Raw genomic sequence first — 15,976 nt, 5'->3', positions numbered from 1 at the left:
AGGGGCTGTAGCACCCCATTGCCATTTTCTTCTAAAGCCATTTGGGACTGGCATGCTACAACATGCTACTCATGTACAAGTCCCTCCTGGGCATCCCTGATTTCATCGCTACCAACAACAAACAGAACATCACTCAGTTATCCCATGCTGAATAATATTAATAATATACAGTTAAAAACCTGAGAGGAAAAAATCCTCAATCACATTTGATCAGAGAGCTTCTATAAAGTAAGTCAGACAACATGGATCACAAGTCACCTACAAATGAATGAGATTATCTCTTTTGTTTGGTGTCCCCATCAGTACTGCATACATTTCCACTGTAGGGGGCCATAGTGGCAGATAAGCAGCGGCTTACAGAGAGATGGAGTGGCAGGCATACCCTGTATGCACAGTCACATGTGCAGCCATCTTGTGCCCCCAATCTGGAGAGATGTAATTCTCTTTGTGTGATAATGGTTCTTAACATGCCTGAGTCAAGAGGGAAGAATCCTTGGGGGAATTTGGCAGATGCTTAACCCATTCCAGCTCACACTGTTTTAGACTGTGGTGTAGTATAACTGCTCTCTGGGTAATGCAGGGGTTCAATGTGGGGATGAGAGACCCCAAAATATTATTGATTAATACTATTAATAATACTACAGGAGTCTATACTGCTAAAAAAAAAAACAGTACTGTACTATTCTGTACTACAGTGTACTATGAGTAACATTCTACTCCCGTAGAGACAGTTACAGTATATCATATTAGGGTTGGTACAGAAAATGCCTGCAAAAAGAAAGCAAAAGAGAAAAAGAAAAGGCAAATCACTGTTGTACCTAACAGCTCAAGAAATTAATCAAGTCTTTTATCATATACTAGTCATTAATTAGAATATATCCAATGCTGACTTGATTAGTTAATTTGACATTCGATTAATCTATTAAGTCATTTATCAAGCCACACATGCCAAACAATTAATGGCTTCAGGTTGTTAAATAAGGGTATGTGCTGCTTTTTCTGTTTATCATCATTATAAATTGATTATCTTTGGGTTTTGGACTTCTTGTCTTGACAAAACAAATAATGTGAACATTTCATCTTGGGATGTGGGGACATTTTTTTTTACTATTTTCCCATTTTATAGATTAACAATTGATCTTTTAATTTGAAAAATAATTGACAGAACAATCAATAATGAAAATAATCGTTAGCTGCTGCCCTATATGATTTTACAAAAATGAACAAACTTACCCATGTCAGAGCACCATTTGGTACAATTAAACTCAATTTATCTAGCAGGGAGTACAGCGTTCAAATAAAGATACCACAATGTGTATCACTACTTGAAAATTTAACTAAAATACCATGACTAGAGCACTCAGTAACTAGCACTCTGCACCTCTAGCACATGGAAGTCATCGAGGAGAAAGGGTAGCGCTTAGGAAAAGCTTACACCATGTCCACTTTCAATCTGTCTCTTTTCCATTCAGATCTGATATGGACCCAACCTAATCCATAATGTCGGGTACATCTGCAAGAAATTGAATTGCAAACAGGTAGAAAATGCACACGTTTTTATTTTTATTGTTCAGTTGTTTACACGCAGCAAAAGACTGGCATCAGGCATATATATTTTTAACAGAGTGAAAATGAATCTAATAAAGGTATTTGTCATCTCAGTGGGGGCCACACTTCAACCCTAAGCATTTAGTGTGATCGTTGGGATCTCTACTTTGTGTAACAGTTAAAAGGCTGCCTGATTCCTATTTAAGAGCTCATTTAAATCTGTTTCTGACAACCCAGGCATTTATCACATGGTGGCACATTGTAATAGAATTCTATTCAGAAAAGATTATACTCAGTTCCCATTTCTCATCTGTATACTTCTAAGATTCCTTCATAGACTGGTTTTCTTCATCATAGTCCCCAAGAGGGGTTTCACTGATTTTCCCATCTAAAGTTAACCATTACCTGGATATCACCTCTGCATGCCAACTGGACAGATGGCCTCTCATCTTGGTCATACAGCCATGCGTATCAGAGCTCCATGCTCTACTTTTTAAGGCTCATTTACAGTGGATAAATTCAGAGCCTGTCACATCAAAACCAGCATGAGGCAGTGAAATGTGGCGATGGTGCTGCTCGGCTCAACATTGATCTGCTTTTTGATTTCAGTATCAGTATCTACCCTCCATCCCACTGTGACAGTAGAGGGTGGGAATTTGTGTTGTTTCCCATTGGGTGTTTACCTACTAGCTGACTCAGGTCAAATGCCATACATAACGTAATACAGCTCCATGTTAGCTAATGTTCATTTTCATTTTTAATTTGGGGGTGACTAAGGGGTTTATGGGCGTAATAGAATTTGACACTTTGACTAAAGTATGGTTTCACAAAGGAGGCCTCAGGCCCTGTGATTATGTTGTTTTGGGTTATGGGGCACTAGATGTTCCTAACATGTTCCTAAGATAGAAGTGTCCCAGAAGTCTCTTTTCTTCTTATACTGACAACTTGGGACAGAGACAGTCTGTTTCTTTGTCTCTTCTTTAGATGATGTAACCTGTAAACCACCACCCACTGTTCTGGTATAAGAAGTGTACCTTTTGGATGCAAAGTTAAGTATTATGTAGGCTGTGCCTCCGTGTACACTCTGCCACATTGCTTCTCTGTTGACAGATTTGTTGGTATTAAATCCATATATTCATGTAACGCCAACTGGGGCTTATCGAGTTATTATTTTATTAAATTGAGGACATCTCTTCAGTACATGTTTTTCTTCAACAACTCCCATCTACATTTGAATTTTGTAATTACTGTGTAATAAGCATAACTATCAAAACACAAACCAGTGATTTATGGGACTGCATAGCGTCTACAGATAAGTAAGTCACAATTCATGTTACTTCACAGACTGGTGGTGTATGCAAATGATGCAGTTTTGCAGTCTTGCTGACATCTTTGGAATATCAACATGGGCATATTTGGCTTCCGAACACAAAAACTCCAACTGCAAACTACAGATATCCATTTCAGCTTGCCAACAGAAAAGAGACTGGTGGCATTTCCAGCATTTACTAATGAGTCAAAATGTCTAATTCTTTATATTTCACGGTCTGTAATCTGCAACATCAGCTATGCATGTGTTGAGTCAGCACTCTAAATGAAGTATTAAAAGAGAGTCTCTGAACACTGTGATGTTTAGAAATCAACAAAGGTAGTGGGACCAAGATGAAAAATACATTTTTATGGCAGAGCTGCAGGTAAACATATTTATGAGAGTTGAAAGACAAAGTTATTTTTTCATCTTAATTTTCATGACACACTCAAAACAACCACTTTATGTAATCCTTTTTCCTATAATGTGTTACAAATATACACTGGTTTTGAGTAATTAAATGAATGAAATAAAGCTTCTCAGTGTGCTTGTACTTTGAGTACCCACTCTGAGACTGCGTTTGGGAGTTCAATAACACTCATAAAAGTACAGATTAATATGAACATATATACTATTATTTAAAGTATCCACCACATAATATGCAAATATACATATGTTCTTTGAACAGTTTTTCTATTTGATATTTCAAAGCAGCGAACTGTTTTAATGCAGTGCCATTAATTTTTTTTGCCATTAATTTTTACCCAACGTGTGCCATATCCTTCTTTGGGTTAGAGAATAAAGAATTATACCTCTTATATGCTGTTGTGGATTTGCATCGCTATTTGTAATCATCAAGTATTTTATATTTACCTAATGTCTGTGATATTACCATCATCACATTCAGCATGTGCAGCACCTTACTTTAACTAATGAAACAGCATAGAATCACTCAGTCTAAAAGACAGGTATGTATAATAGCTTGGTGTATGATGGCAGGTTGGACGCTTCTGTGTTGGTGGTGTCTGAGTTAGCTGATTTCTCTCCAGGCTGAATCCGAGCAGACAGGAACAGCTGTCCCTGTCATGGCGGCCCAATGGCCATCTGAGAACAGCCACCTGCCTTCTCAAAACTCCAGGGATTGACCAGTGGATTGCCCACTTCTTGAGTGTGTGGATTATTGTATTGGTATAACACGTGAAAAAGCAGAGTGAAATCTCTAGGAAGCAGATCCCATTGTCACATAACTGATGCAAGGGCCAATGACAAAAAGGTTTATGTCTCTGAAGGAACTAACCCTGATAAGCAGAAAGGAGGAGTGGGTATAGTACAGTGTAGTAGAAGTGACTACTATCTGGCTCCTACAGCCAGATGAGCACATAGTGACAGTGCACCTAGAGAGTGCCTTATCACTGAGGCATGTGGAAAGATAAATGAGAGAATCCGCACTCTTTAAAATTAATTGCAGTCTGCAGTAATAACCTTTCTGTATGCAGGCACTGTGGGAAGCTGTGGCAGCACAGGGGAGCCTTTTTAGCTGGCTGGGGGATTCTTAAGGCGCCTTAGGAGGTGATCCCAGAAATGGCAGCAAATGGCTTTAGTAACACATGCTTGTCTGGTGCTGAGACAGGCCAGCTGTTCAGTCTACTTGGCAGCAAGGCATCTCTAAAGCAGAGCAGCAGACAAATGGAGAGTGCTGAGCTGGGAGATGGTTTGCTCCCTTTTCATTAAACAGCTACTCACATCAGCAGCATTAGTCATGTACCTTGCATGTTTTACTGTTTGGATTTTTCACCTTTTTAGCTTGTGAGAAATCTGGTGGAAAACTAGTCTCTTGTTACTCACCCCTAGATTAGTGAGGTGCTAATTTATCCAGTGCACTTTTTCTCCTTTTGAAGATGTAGCAACATACACCCATTACGTCAGCTAATCTGTTCCTCTCCCTTTTCTGTGCCCTCTTTCACTCCCACTCTCCCTCTCCCTCTTTCATTCGGGTGGGGTCTCTCGAGCCTCTGCCTCCATTCCCTGGAGGTCATCCTCTCCCATCTTCTCCTCGCCACAGACGGTGAGCAATGTGGCAGCCTCGCAGCTCAGCTCATTATCGCCCACGCTGGGCCCACAGAGGGCAAGGCACTGTGAAACATGGCTCAGCCTTCACAGCCAGTTGTCAGGGCTTTTCTTTCACTGAACTGGGGAGGCTGGGGTTCCTGTTTCTACAGTATATGGATGGTTCCACAGCAAAAACCCATCCAGCCAAAGATTGTTGCAGGAGCTGAGAAGATGCTGACACCTAGCTCTGTATGCCCTATTTTCTAGTAATAGTGCTTTCTGTGTTTGTTGCTGTCCAAAGAAAACCATGTATTGATTGAAGAGTTCCTTCTTTGAGAAAATGTTCCTACTTCTGTAGATAACTGTAGATAAACCATTTGGTTAGCTGTAAAATGCCCCTATCACACACCTGAAAACAAGGCTGTTTTTCTTAGCTCATGAAAAGTTGATGTTTTGGAGATACATGGTTTTCAAAGGACAGCTTTGTGCCACTCAAACGTCCTCTACTAGCTGGACAGAGTAGATGTCCATAAATCAATTTAGAAATCATAGAAAAAAATGCTCCTTATAACTCCAGAAATTGCCTGAGAATCATCAGGTTTTTCTTCAGTATCAAAGTAATCCAGTGATAGTTGTCAGTACATCCATGGGTACATGGCAAACAGGAACTGCTAATAGCTAATTCGGCATACTTTTAATGGTGTCAATTTGCCAAAATGTAAACAAATATAGGCTAAAAAGAACGGGGCTCAAGTTGTAGCTCACAGCTAACTAACTGACTCCATGGCAACATTATACTTCCTCTTTATGTCTCCCAAAGCATTATCAGAACCATAGTTCCAAAACTTGGGAGTATGATTATCCCCCAAATTGAAGAAAGACAAAGAATACAAACAGTGTGACGAAATCTGTTAATATGAACTTGACATTAGAGTAGGCCGGGGATGTAGGGGGTGGGCTGTGCTCAGTGTAGAGGAGGATGGTGCTTGTTTTCCCTTTTGGAAGAGTTCTGATGGAACTGCATTACCTAGATGTCAGTGTGTATTTAGTGGCTGTACAAACATCAAACAAATTAAATTTTGGGGTGAACTGCTGCATTAAATGAGAAAATAAAACCAGGCTTCAAGCCACCACTGTCCTCTCTTCAAATACAATCATGATAACACAGCTGTCAGCAACACATCATCGTGACTCACCTTCTCCTGGTACTGCCGTCGAGATGAGTCTAGAGATTGGATTAGCGCAGTGGCGTGGCCCACAAACATGGCGTAGCAGGTAGCACCCACAATCATGCTGAGGATGGTCAGCCACACGTCTGTCATGCCCACAGGGGGGTACATGCCATACCCAATACACAGCATGTGGCTCATAGCTTTGAAAAGTGCGTAGGAGTACTGCTGTCCCCATGTGTCATTCTGGATGAAACAGAGGAGATAGGGTGAGTTAGGGTGAGTACATTGGAACACTTTATCTTTCTATCTTCCTCACTCTCTCTCTCTCATAAGGGTGTTAATGGCACATTAAAGGTCAATGAGCACCCTGACAGCTCACACACATACACACACACACATCCAGTTACTTAAGACAAAACTAATGGCTGATGTCCACGTCTTACTTCAATACGGAGCAGCTGGCAGGGTAAAACATACTTTTCAATATACAAACATTTGGAGCAAGCAGACATTTGGGCAAGAGCCTAAAACAGAGCCCTGAGAATGGGCGGATGGAGCGTGAGACACTTGAGGCTTGCATGACAGAAAGTAGGTCAGCTATTTAGAAAAATGTGATTTCTCTTTGAGCTTTCTCATTTGTAGATAAATTGTCCCTTTTCCTTTAGAACCCGGTGGTAGTTCATGGCAAATCAATATCAACTCTCTCCTGAGGGTGACATGTCCAAATTGCTTTCAAACTCATTTCCACAGCGGAAAAGCCAAGAGAGATAGCAATTTTATTAGTGCCCTCCTGAAAAGGTAAGGAGCAATGACCCAACAAGATAATGGGACAGCTACTGTAAAAGAAGACAAAAAATGTCTCCTAATGATTCTAATCAGAACCAAACCAACCCTGACTGAGTCAATACTAACACACTCTTTGTCTACCAGGTAATGTGAGCAAAACATGTGGAGTTTTCCATCTGAGAGGTGCCTGCCCCCGAGGCTTGAATTAATTCAGAAAGATATATTTGTTATTCTGTCACATTGAGAACCATTCTTCTACGTAATGCAATTAATTAGACAGTGTTTACTGTGTGAAACAAAACAAACTCTATTTTGATGTTAATGAGAGGCTACATCCCTCACACGGGATTTTTAACTAAGTATATTATGAGTGTTCTTCCTCACATCTCAGGGCCTCTGCACTCTTAGACGCAAATGGCTGTTTTTGGGTGCAGAAATCTGAGGAGGCCGCCAGCGCAACCTCTGTGGAAGTTTTGGAAACACGACTCAGAGCTGTAACAACATGAGAAGTAGAAAATGCCTAAATATAATCTAGTCAGAACTGCATGAAATCATCCTGTGACAAGGCATTTGGCATGTGAGCCAATATTCGCTGAGATTGAGGCAATACAACATTTAAAAATGGAAGACTGGATTTTTATATTATAAAAGTAGTAAGTTAAGGTAAAAGTAGGGTTTTCTATTAAGAAAATATGAGTAAAGGCAATATTTCTCTGAAAATGTCATCATATAACAGGAAAATTAGATTTTTTTTGTTTAAAAAAACACAGGATGGCTCTTATTGCTCTGCAGGACTATTTAAATCTGTCTTTGTTTGTTGTGGCTTTATGTATCAAGCAGTATTATTTCTGCATGTGCAATGTACATAAGGTTCACATACAGTATGTTTTATAAAACAAAGAGATTACTAAAGCAATTATGTCCTTGTTTTCATTGCTGCAGAATAAGACATCAAATCAATGGATCATTTTAATCCATGCATACTGTACTGTACCTTAATGATGAGCCACAGTTTACATGATGTTGCCTGACAGCTCAGCCTTATGTAATTTAAAATAATCCCCTTGCAACTTGGCTCTACGCATATCGAACTAGTGGTAAAATGCATCTTTACTGGTGTGAAGGGAAGAGAACTATAAAAATGGAAGAGGAAATAGTCATGGTTGCATGGATGTAACCATATGCAACATAGAAGTCTGAATGTATATCTTTATCTTTTGTCTTAATCCATATTAATCCAGATAATTGAAAGACAAAGAGGTTGGTTAAACTGGAAGGTTGGTCAAAGAGGCTGTCTACTAGTTGCTGGTTTGATCTCCAGTACTGACATGTCCCTGAGTAGCACCACCTCACCCTGAGTGTGTGTATCTCTGCACAGACAGGTATGGAAAACGATCTAAAATTAGCTAAAGTGTGAAACATCTCAAGGGACAGTGGTTTGCAACATCTGTCATTTTTTATGATTAAATAAAACAAGTGAGCATGTCAGGGAGGCAGTGAGGCATGATGAACCAAATACATCATACCTTGAGCGATGTAACTACTCATGTGACTTCTGTTCTGGCAGGGCAAGCTGAACATACAGCTGACTAGAAGCTGGTTTATGTAAAACTCAAAGTTGGCTTCCTTGAATGTGTTGTTTTGTTGTCACAGTTTAAAAATACATTTATTCTGCGCTCTTTATCTGTCATCTTTCTGTTAATAAATGTAATTCTGTCTGTGACTTGAATTATTAAATGACTTCAAAAAAGTAATTTTAGCCTGTATTGTAAGTATTCAATTCTAATGAAAATAATTTGTATTGAATGAATAAGAGATTTGTGACAGGTTGTGATCATTATATGGATACTAAACAGCTGAATGCAGTAAGTTGACAAAGGAAAATCTGCTTGCCAATAAACCTATTCAATCCAGGCTTTTATTCCACCATGTGGACATCTTTCAGTTTTTCCCTGAAATGAGTTGCTGACCACACAAAAGCCCAAACATTGCCCTATTGACACTTACATTGACATGTATATTGATAAGCCATCAGTTAAGGAACCACTCTTCTCAGCTGCATTCCTTAAGGGTTAAATATATGTTGATTTATTGGTATGTTATACTGAAGACGGAAGCAATCACTGAGGTCAGATCAATCCCTTATAGAGGGCCCCAACACAAAACCTAACAATAACTCAGATTCCTTTGGAGCTGCACTCTTTTATAACATGCTAAGTTAACATGAGGCCATCAGCTGTGGATGATTCAGAATCAGGTGTGACACAGTCCGCTTCCATAAGCAAATAAAAGAGAACTCTATTATGAGTCCGGCTTTAACAGAGACTTTTCTCCAGCAGCTGTTTTAACAATACAGCAGGATTAAAGCTCAGCATGAGTGCTCACTGGAAACTGTCAATATTCAACCAATATTGAATAAAGGCCGTCTGTCCTCCTCAGAAAATCAATGTTCCCGGCACAGTCTCAGTGTCTCTTTCCTTTCACAATATGGACAGATGTCGAGAGCTCCAAATAAAAATAATCAGCAAATTGAATAAATGTGGGCAAATGTAGAAGATAAATATATTTGATTTAGGGCTTAAAATGACAGATATGCAAGGCAATCTTTCCCAGGACGCTAAAGGGTTTTAGTACAGTAATTACTGAAGCTGATGGATGAGATAAGACATGGCATAATCTGATTTGAACGGGCAGGATGACTCGGTGCAGGAGAAGCACTTACCACCATCTTATTTTTGGACACCCAGCAGTCGGCGGGGAAGTCCTGCAGCATGGGCACCAGGAACTGCAGGCAGCCGTCCCAGTGGCACAGCAGCAGCATCATGCCAATCAGGTTGACTATCCTCACCATGGCGCTGGCTAGGTCATAGGTCATGTGGAAGATCTAAGGGGTGGGAGAGGAAGGAAGCAGGAAACGGGTTAGGGTAGGATGACTCAACACACTGATGGTCAAATCCTTGGAATCTCTCTAGATTGCAAATCACACACACACGAACACACACACACACAAGTCCTCAAGGGAGATTTTCCTCCTCCACAAGCAGTTCATTGACTTCTGGGTCTATTCTTTGATTACGTCATGCACAGGGCTTATTGTTTATGAATTAGATGGCAATGTACTTAGCTTGTAGAAACCATAGCTTTTTCCATTAAACACAGATGAGTTGGTGGATGCAGATGTTGCTGTTCTGAGAACGGTCCACTGGGGATGGTCAGCAGACTGGGACCAGAGCTTTATCTCCCCTGCTGCTGAATCGCTGTTGTCATCAGCCACTCAGCCAAACACAATAATGGTACAAGTGTAGAGGTGGCTACGCTGCTGGCGTGAGAGCGTTCACAAGCTGGGTTTGTTAATCCTGATGATAAATATACTCATAAGGTGCTCCAGGACTTCTGGGCTGGTGTAGATTTTAATGGCCTCAGCCATTCAAAGCCTCTTAATACCATTGAAGACCACTGTGTGCACTGCTAACCACTCCACTCCTTATTAAAATCCACTCAGTGCCTTTTAAGGGCTTGTGACTGAGAGGGGATATTCCATCTTCACTTTGTTGTTCAGCAGCAGGTGATGATGAGGAGGAAGATGAAGACATCGACATATTTGTCACTCCAAGTTTCATCTTAGTCCTCTTTCCTGTAGCACCAGGCTTGTTTATTTTTCTGCTTCCATCTGAATGCATACAAATGTGATGTGTATCTGTGTATTTTTTCTGTATGCGTGTTAAGAAGGAGGCTGGCAGGGACAGTGTGGGTGCTGCTGCACCATCAAATCACATCAGTTTAGCTCCGTCAACAGGCTAGCATGAAGCCAGAGGTATGCCCAGGAAAATGTGCCCGGGCGAGGAGCGGACCAGGCATCCAGAGTGGATGGAGACATCTCCACTCACGCACTCGCTGTCTGTCCACACAAACATACGCACTGAAACTTAACGTGTCTCTCTCCCACTCTTTCTTTGGGCTCTTGTTTTAAATGTTTAGCCTTGGGCACTTTTACATCACCTTAGCCAAATCATTCGCCCAGCTGGATCTTTTCTCGCTCAACCCACCAAATCTCCTAATTTTCTACACATCTGTTCACAGCTGCACATCACATGTGAATATTGTTGTTGTCTTTTCTTTAAACACAATGATAAATAAGTTATGTTGTCTAATATGCAATGTTGTCTGATGTCAAATTTCCTGTTGGAGCCGTAATGGCTTTCCTTAACATTAAAGTGTTAAATTCATTCTGGGGCGAATGAATAAATCATGACGTACCCCTTTCCATCTCCAACATTGAGCCTGATATATTTTTCATTTGTGAAATCGTATTTCCAGACAGGAAAGGGAAGCTTTATAAAAGAGGCCACTTTTAAATCTATAAAGTAATATGTGAATTCAAATACAGCAGTCCCTGGGACATTAAGGGTTGACAAAGATATAAAGCAAACAAGCGTACAGTGTATTGTTTACATTTTCAATTATTATTTTTAAAATTAGTTATTTGAGATTCTGGCATAATTACTGTTCGAATATTACATTTAGCCTTCGACTATCAGGAAAAGGAATACTGTGTATTTTGTCAAAGGAGAAGAATAAAGCTGTGTAGTTTCCTCTTTATGCATAATGCTACACTAGATATAAAATGCCAAATGTCTTAATGGATTTGTTTTTTCCAAATTAGTTTTATGTCAGATTGCTCTGATAAAGGACGAAAATTTAAGGGGCACTACACCGATTTCACACTTTAAATTAGCTTACTTGTCATTGGGAGTACTACTTGGCATGTGAAAACAGTTGTATAATTTCTTCTGTGGCTCTGGGGGAACTTTTTTAAAGTCTGAGAAAATATCCCTGATGATGTCATAGTGATGTCATCGGGGTTATCTCACCTTGTGCTTGGAGATATTTTTAACAGAATGCCTGTTTTAAAAACTGGGGGCTTGGAGTTTGATAGATGTGGGTGTTTACCAGGCAGAGAGGGTCTAATGAAAGACTCTATCAAGTTGCATTATGGGAAATGTAGGATCCAGCATTTTTGGAGCATGTAAAAACTCAGGATATCTTGACCTCTGCTACATTGGCTTATTTTGGGACATAACTCTTCTTATGGAGCATAAAATGATCTACTGCCTTTAGTGTATCATGCACATTGTGTGGGTTGTCCTTGAACCTGTCAATATACTGAATACTATAGAACTCTCTACAGTGTCAGTATATTTTTGAAGCAGGATAAATTCCTTTCAATATCTTGTGGTGCAGCCTGAATGACTCATTAGTGTTCAACAATAACTTCTGCTACATTCCTACTGCGCCCTCAAAAGACCTCTGACACTTAACCACTGTGTGGAGAATAAAGCCTGAGAACTGTCAGCGGTAATGCAATGCAAATCTCCAGTTTGTAACCCAAACTGTACTGTCACTGGAGGAAGGTGCTTCCCCTATCTCTCTTCACAGCTGTAATCAATTCAAATACACCCATGCCAAGCAGGAACATCAGGACTTTCCAGTTATGAAAAATTATTCCCAAGATTGGTTCTGGTAGAAGGTTTGATCATTATTAAAGGATCATTATTCTGAGGCAAAGAAATTAGGTCTCTATATCTCTTCTCCCTCTCCTTTCATTTCTGTCGCCTCTTGTAAATAATAAAATAGCCACATACAGCAGGACGTCTCTGCTCTGTATAATTTAACAAAAAGTTACTATAAACATGCACACATACAGTATTTAACACAAACACACAAATGTTAATACACGTACACACGGCATTCAACAACATGGCACGTTACATGGAGGATGATGGATTGCTGACCACTTTCTTCTAATTGATAGGGACACAGTGTGAGTCTGGCAGTATTAGCATTAGCATAAATAAGAGAGCTTTGATTGATGAGGGCACGGAGATGCAACACAACAGTTTGTTAGGGGGGCTTGTTGTGATCTCTGCTTGCCTTTTTTTAATCAAAAACATGGGTCAGATCACATAACCTATAGCAAGTCAACGCGAGTGTAGTGGTTTCATAAATGCAACTAGTGAAACGGCAATGACATGGTTGTAAGCACTATTTTATTAACAGTAATCGAGCCACTTAAATAAAAAAGGAACGCTGATAATAAAACTAGTATTATTACTAAATTACTACTAGAAATACTATGATTACTACAATCTTTTGCCAACTAAAACTATACTGCTACTACCAGTACTTCTACTGCTGCTGCAACAAATACTAGCATCCTACCACATCGCAAAACATACACTGGTTTCCATATAAATGCAACTAAGAAGTTTAACACAAATTGGCTTTTTCCATACTACTACCAATGGAAGAGATAGACCAAAGATATTCACAGCGTTTCACAGACAAATAAAACTAGTAAATAAAGACCAATAAACATGACAGGGGTCAAAAACAGGGTTACATCCTAAAGTCATAAACTAATCTGTATCCCTGTGAGCCGGCGATCAGGCCCAGACAGGCACAGAGTGGATGGAGGCAGCTGCAGAGTCATCGCAAACAGATGGAGTGCGAAGAGCATGATCCAGGTGAGAGAATAGATGTATATGTCCCATGGTGGTGACAGTAGCTGCCCAGACACAGTCGATGTAGCACTATACCGAGGCATCTGGTGTTTGCTGCCCGTGCTGCTAATGATGATGAATGTGTGGCATGATGGCGTCTCGACACATAAGAAAAAGCAAAAATTCTTCACTCATACTGTTTTTCTGATGCCATTTTCTGTCAACCTCGTACCGTATCTACCAAGTGATATGCTTTATCAAAAAAGCTGTTGGATTTACTTTAATTGGTTTTGCATAATTCATGTAATGATTAAAGCAACTACAAGGAGTTTTTAACTGGTTATGAAACAGTCTCAATTTAATACTCATGCCTCTATATGACCTACATAAGCAAACGAGACCATCAGTGAGAAGATTGGCTATTTCTATATACTGTAGTTATTCTTAATGCCTGTCACCAGATTCGATTCCCCGCGAAATCAGACAAAATTATGATGACATACAGACCGGAAGAGATGTTTACATTTTCCCAGGCAAAGTTTCGCAGTGAGTAGTACGTTAGCCAGTTAAAAGTATTATTGTTATATTTTGTGGTTATGGCTGATACTGGGGCAGGACCAGCAAAGAGGAAAGAATTGACCGAAGAACAAAAAGAAAAGCTAAAAGAGACAGAGATAGAGCATGAGCGAAAACACGAGTCAACATTGGTCGGTCATTGAACAGATGGAGAGAATTGCAGGATTTGAAAGGATTCAAAACTGACCCTGAATTAGCCCTCTATTACCCCTAGACAGGTATGTAATACTGTATGTCTATTTTATTTGGCTGTGTACAGACGATGGAGTTATAGGTCACAGTGGACATTACTGTAATACAACTTGCTTATAATGTAACATTTTATGTTGGCTTTGCTACCAAGGTATATCTTGCTGTTGGCTTGTTATTATGAAGACATAACATTACTAGGGAATGTTGATAACTTTATTAGCTTTCTCAACAAAATTAGTATTACCGATCTGTTAGTTGTAGGCTTACATGTAACCTAGGTGTATGAATGGTACTACAATAAAGTTAACTTTGTTTCACCATCATCATATTACAGTTATTAATTTTACATAGCCACAATGGATTACCTCATCGCTATGCATCTTGCAAACAGCTGTGTTTAGAAAAGAAAAATAGTATTAAAAATAAGTTGCGTCTTTCTTTCACTCGCTTCCAAAACAAATGCACGTTCATTCATTAAATGATTTAGTCATTTAGTAATAATGATTTTAGTGAATTAGTGATTTTAGTTTAAAACACATTTACAACATAAAAACTTGCAGTTTTAGCATCACACTTGAAAAACATTTCAAATTGTCATTTTATAAATACACAAATAAAATATTTCTGATGGATATACTGGTTATTTTAAAGTCTTTTCTCTAGAAACAGTGCTAATTTTGTAGAAGTACTGTACAGTATGTTTACTAGCTTCGAGTTAATTGCCACATGCTGCTCCCTCCTGTGTTTGAGCAAGACATGATTTCCCTGGTATGTGTAATAAGGTTTATCAATTAAATCAATCCACACATGTCTCAGTGCTATTTTTAAACATCCAACATAATGGCAGATTCTGGGAGCAGGCTGTGGGCAGGGGTTAGATTTCTCACTATAAATGCCGCGACCAAAATGTCATGCTCATGCACGCTGTCATGGTGGACGAAGCACACGTGGAGAATGAGAAGTAGGCTTGGGAGTGGACCACTGGGAACACCCTTCCATCATCTGTCTAAACGGGCCTGGAGGGCTCAGATCACATAAACCACTCTCACTCTGCTCCCTACCAAGATGTGCAATTGGGTTAGTGCAGGATTACACATTTCTGTAGTTTTTTAAGCAAATCCACTGTGGGTATTGATATCACACAAGGCTCATTCAGAATGTTGAGGACCTGTCACTGTTGCTGGCAAGCCTCATTGTGCACTCAATAATAGCCCATTAAATCTATTATTCCTGCTTTTCTTATCTCTGAAAGACCAGTCCTTGGCTAAGGTAATGGGTCAGTGAGTGGGGGGCTGATTAGTTGATTTACCTTATTTAAATATTTTTGTATAGATTTACTGGGTGGAAACGAAAGGCGCCTCACTCCTTCTCTGAACCCATGGGGCACACGGCTAACTTCTATCATAGCATCTGAGCATTTTACTGACGGATCGTTTTGTTTCTCCATAACTGCAACACACAGCCACTTGGGCGAGCAAAGCCATAAATCTTAACAATCCAAGATTCCAATATTAATAGAGATAGACGTGACTTGTGATAAAAAAAACACAGGTGGTGTGGCATAGCTCCTTACACCTCAAGTCATTTGACTACACACCTTACCATAAAATATCTTCTTCTTTCTTTCTAACTCCTAGCCCCCTTCAGTAAAAGCCTCAGCTCTTGTCTCACAAATTCATCTGCATCCACGTTAAAAGCAACGTTTACTGGGTTGGCCAGATGAGACGGGCATGTTGTAGGCATCAGGCACAATGAGAGGAACCCCTCAGAGCTTAGTCATTAGTGCACTGCCTTGAATCTGATTTAACAGGATGACTAATCACATCCAAGTCACTGGTTCGTCA

At 39.8% G+C, this 15,976-nt stretch overlaps 1 protein-coding gene across 4 annotated transcripts in view; it reads right to left on the bottom strand.

Moving 5' to 3' along the window:
* hcn4 (hyperpolarization activated cyclic nucleotide-gated potassium channel 4) overlaps positions 1 to 15,976 on the bottom strand; it is an 87,206-nt gene that overhangs the window by 30,864 nt on the left and 40,366 nt on the right. For all 4 annotated transcript variants that reach the window (XM_044207494.1, XM_044207475.1, XM_044207468.1 and 1 more), the window contains 2 exons: positions 9,587 to 9,748; positions 6,103 to 6,321 (listed from right to left, as the gene is read on the bottom strand). In XM_044207494.1, coding sequence (XP_044063429.1) covers positions 6,103 to 6,321; positions 9,587 to 9,748 — 381 coding nt within the window. The remainder of the gene's footprint in view (positions 1 to 6,102; positions 6,322 to 9,586; positions 9,749 to 15,976) is intronic.

This window comes from Siniperca chuatsi, linkage group LG1 (genome assembly GCF_020085105.1).
Source record: "Siniperca chuatsi isolate FFG_IHB_CAS linkage group LG1, ASM2008510v1, whole genome shotgun sequence".
Classification (NCBI taxonomy): domain Eukaryota; kingdom Metazoa; phylum Chordata; class Actinopteri; order Centrarchiformes; family Sinipercidae; genus Siniperca; species Siniperca chuatsi.
The sequence above is the reverse complement of the archived record's forward strand: the minus strand, read 5'-3'. Positions and strand labels throughout refer to the sequence as shown.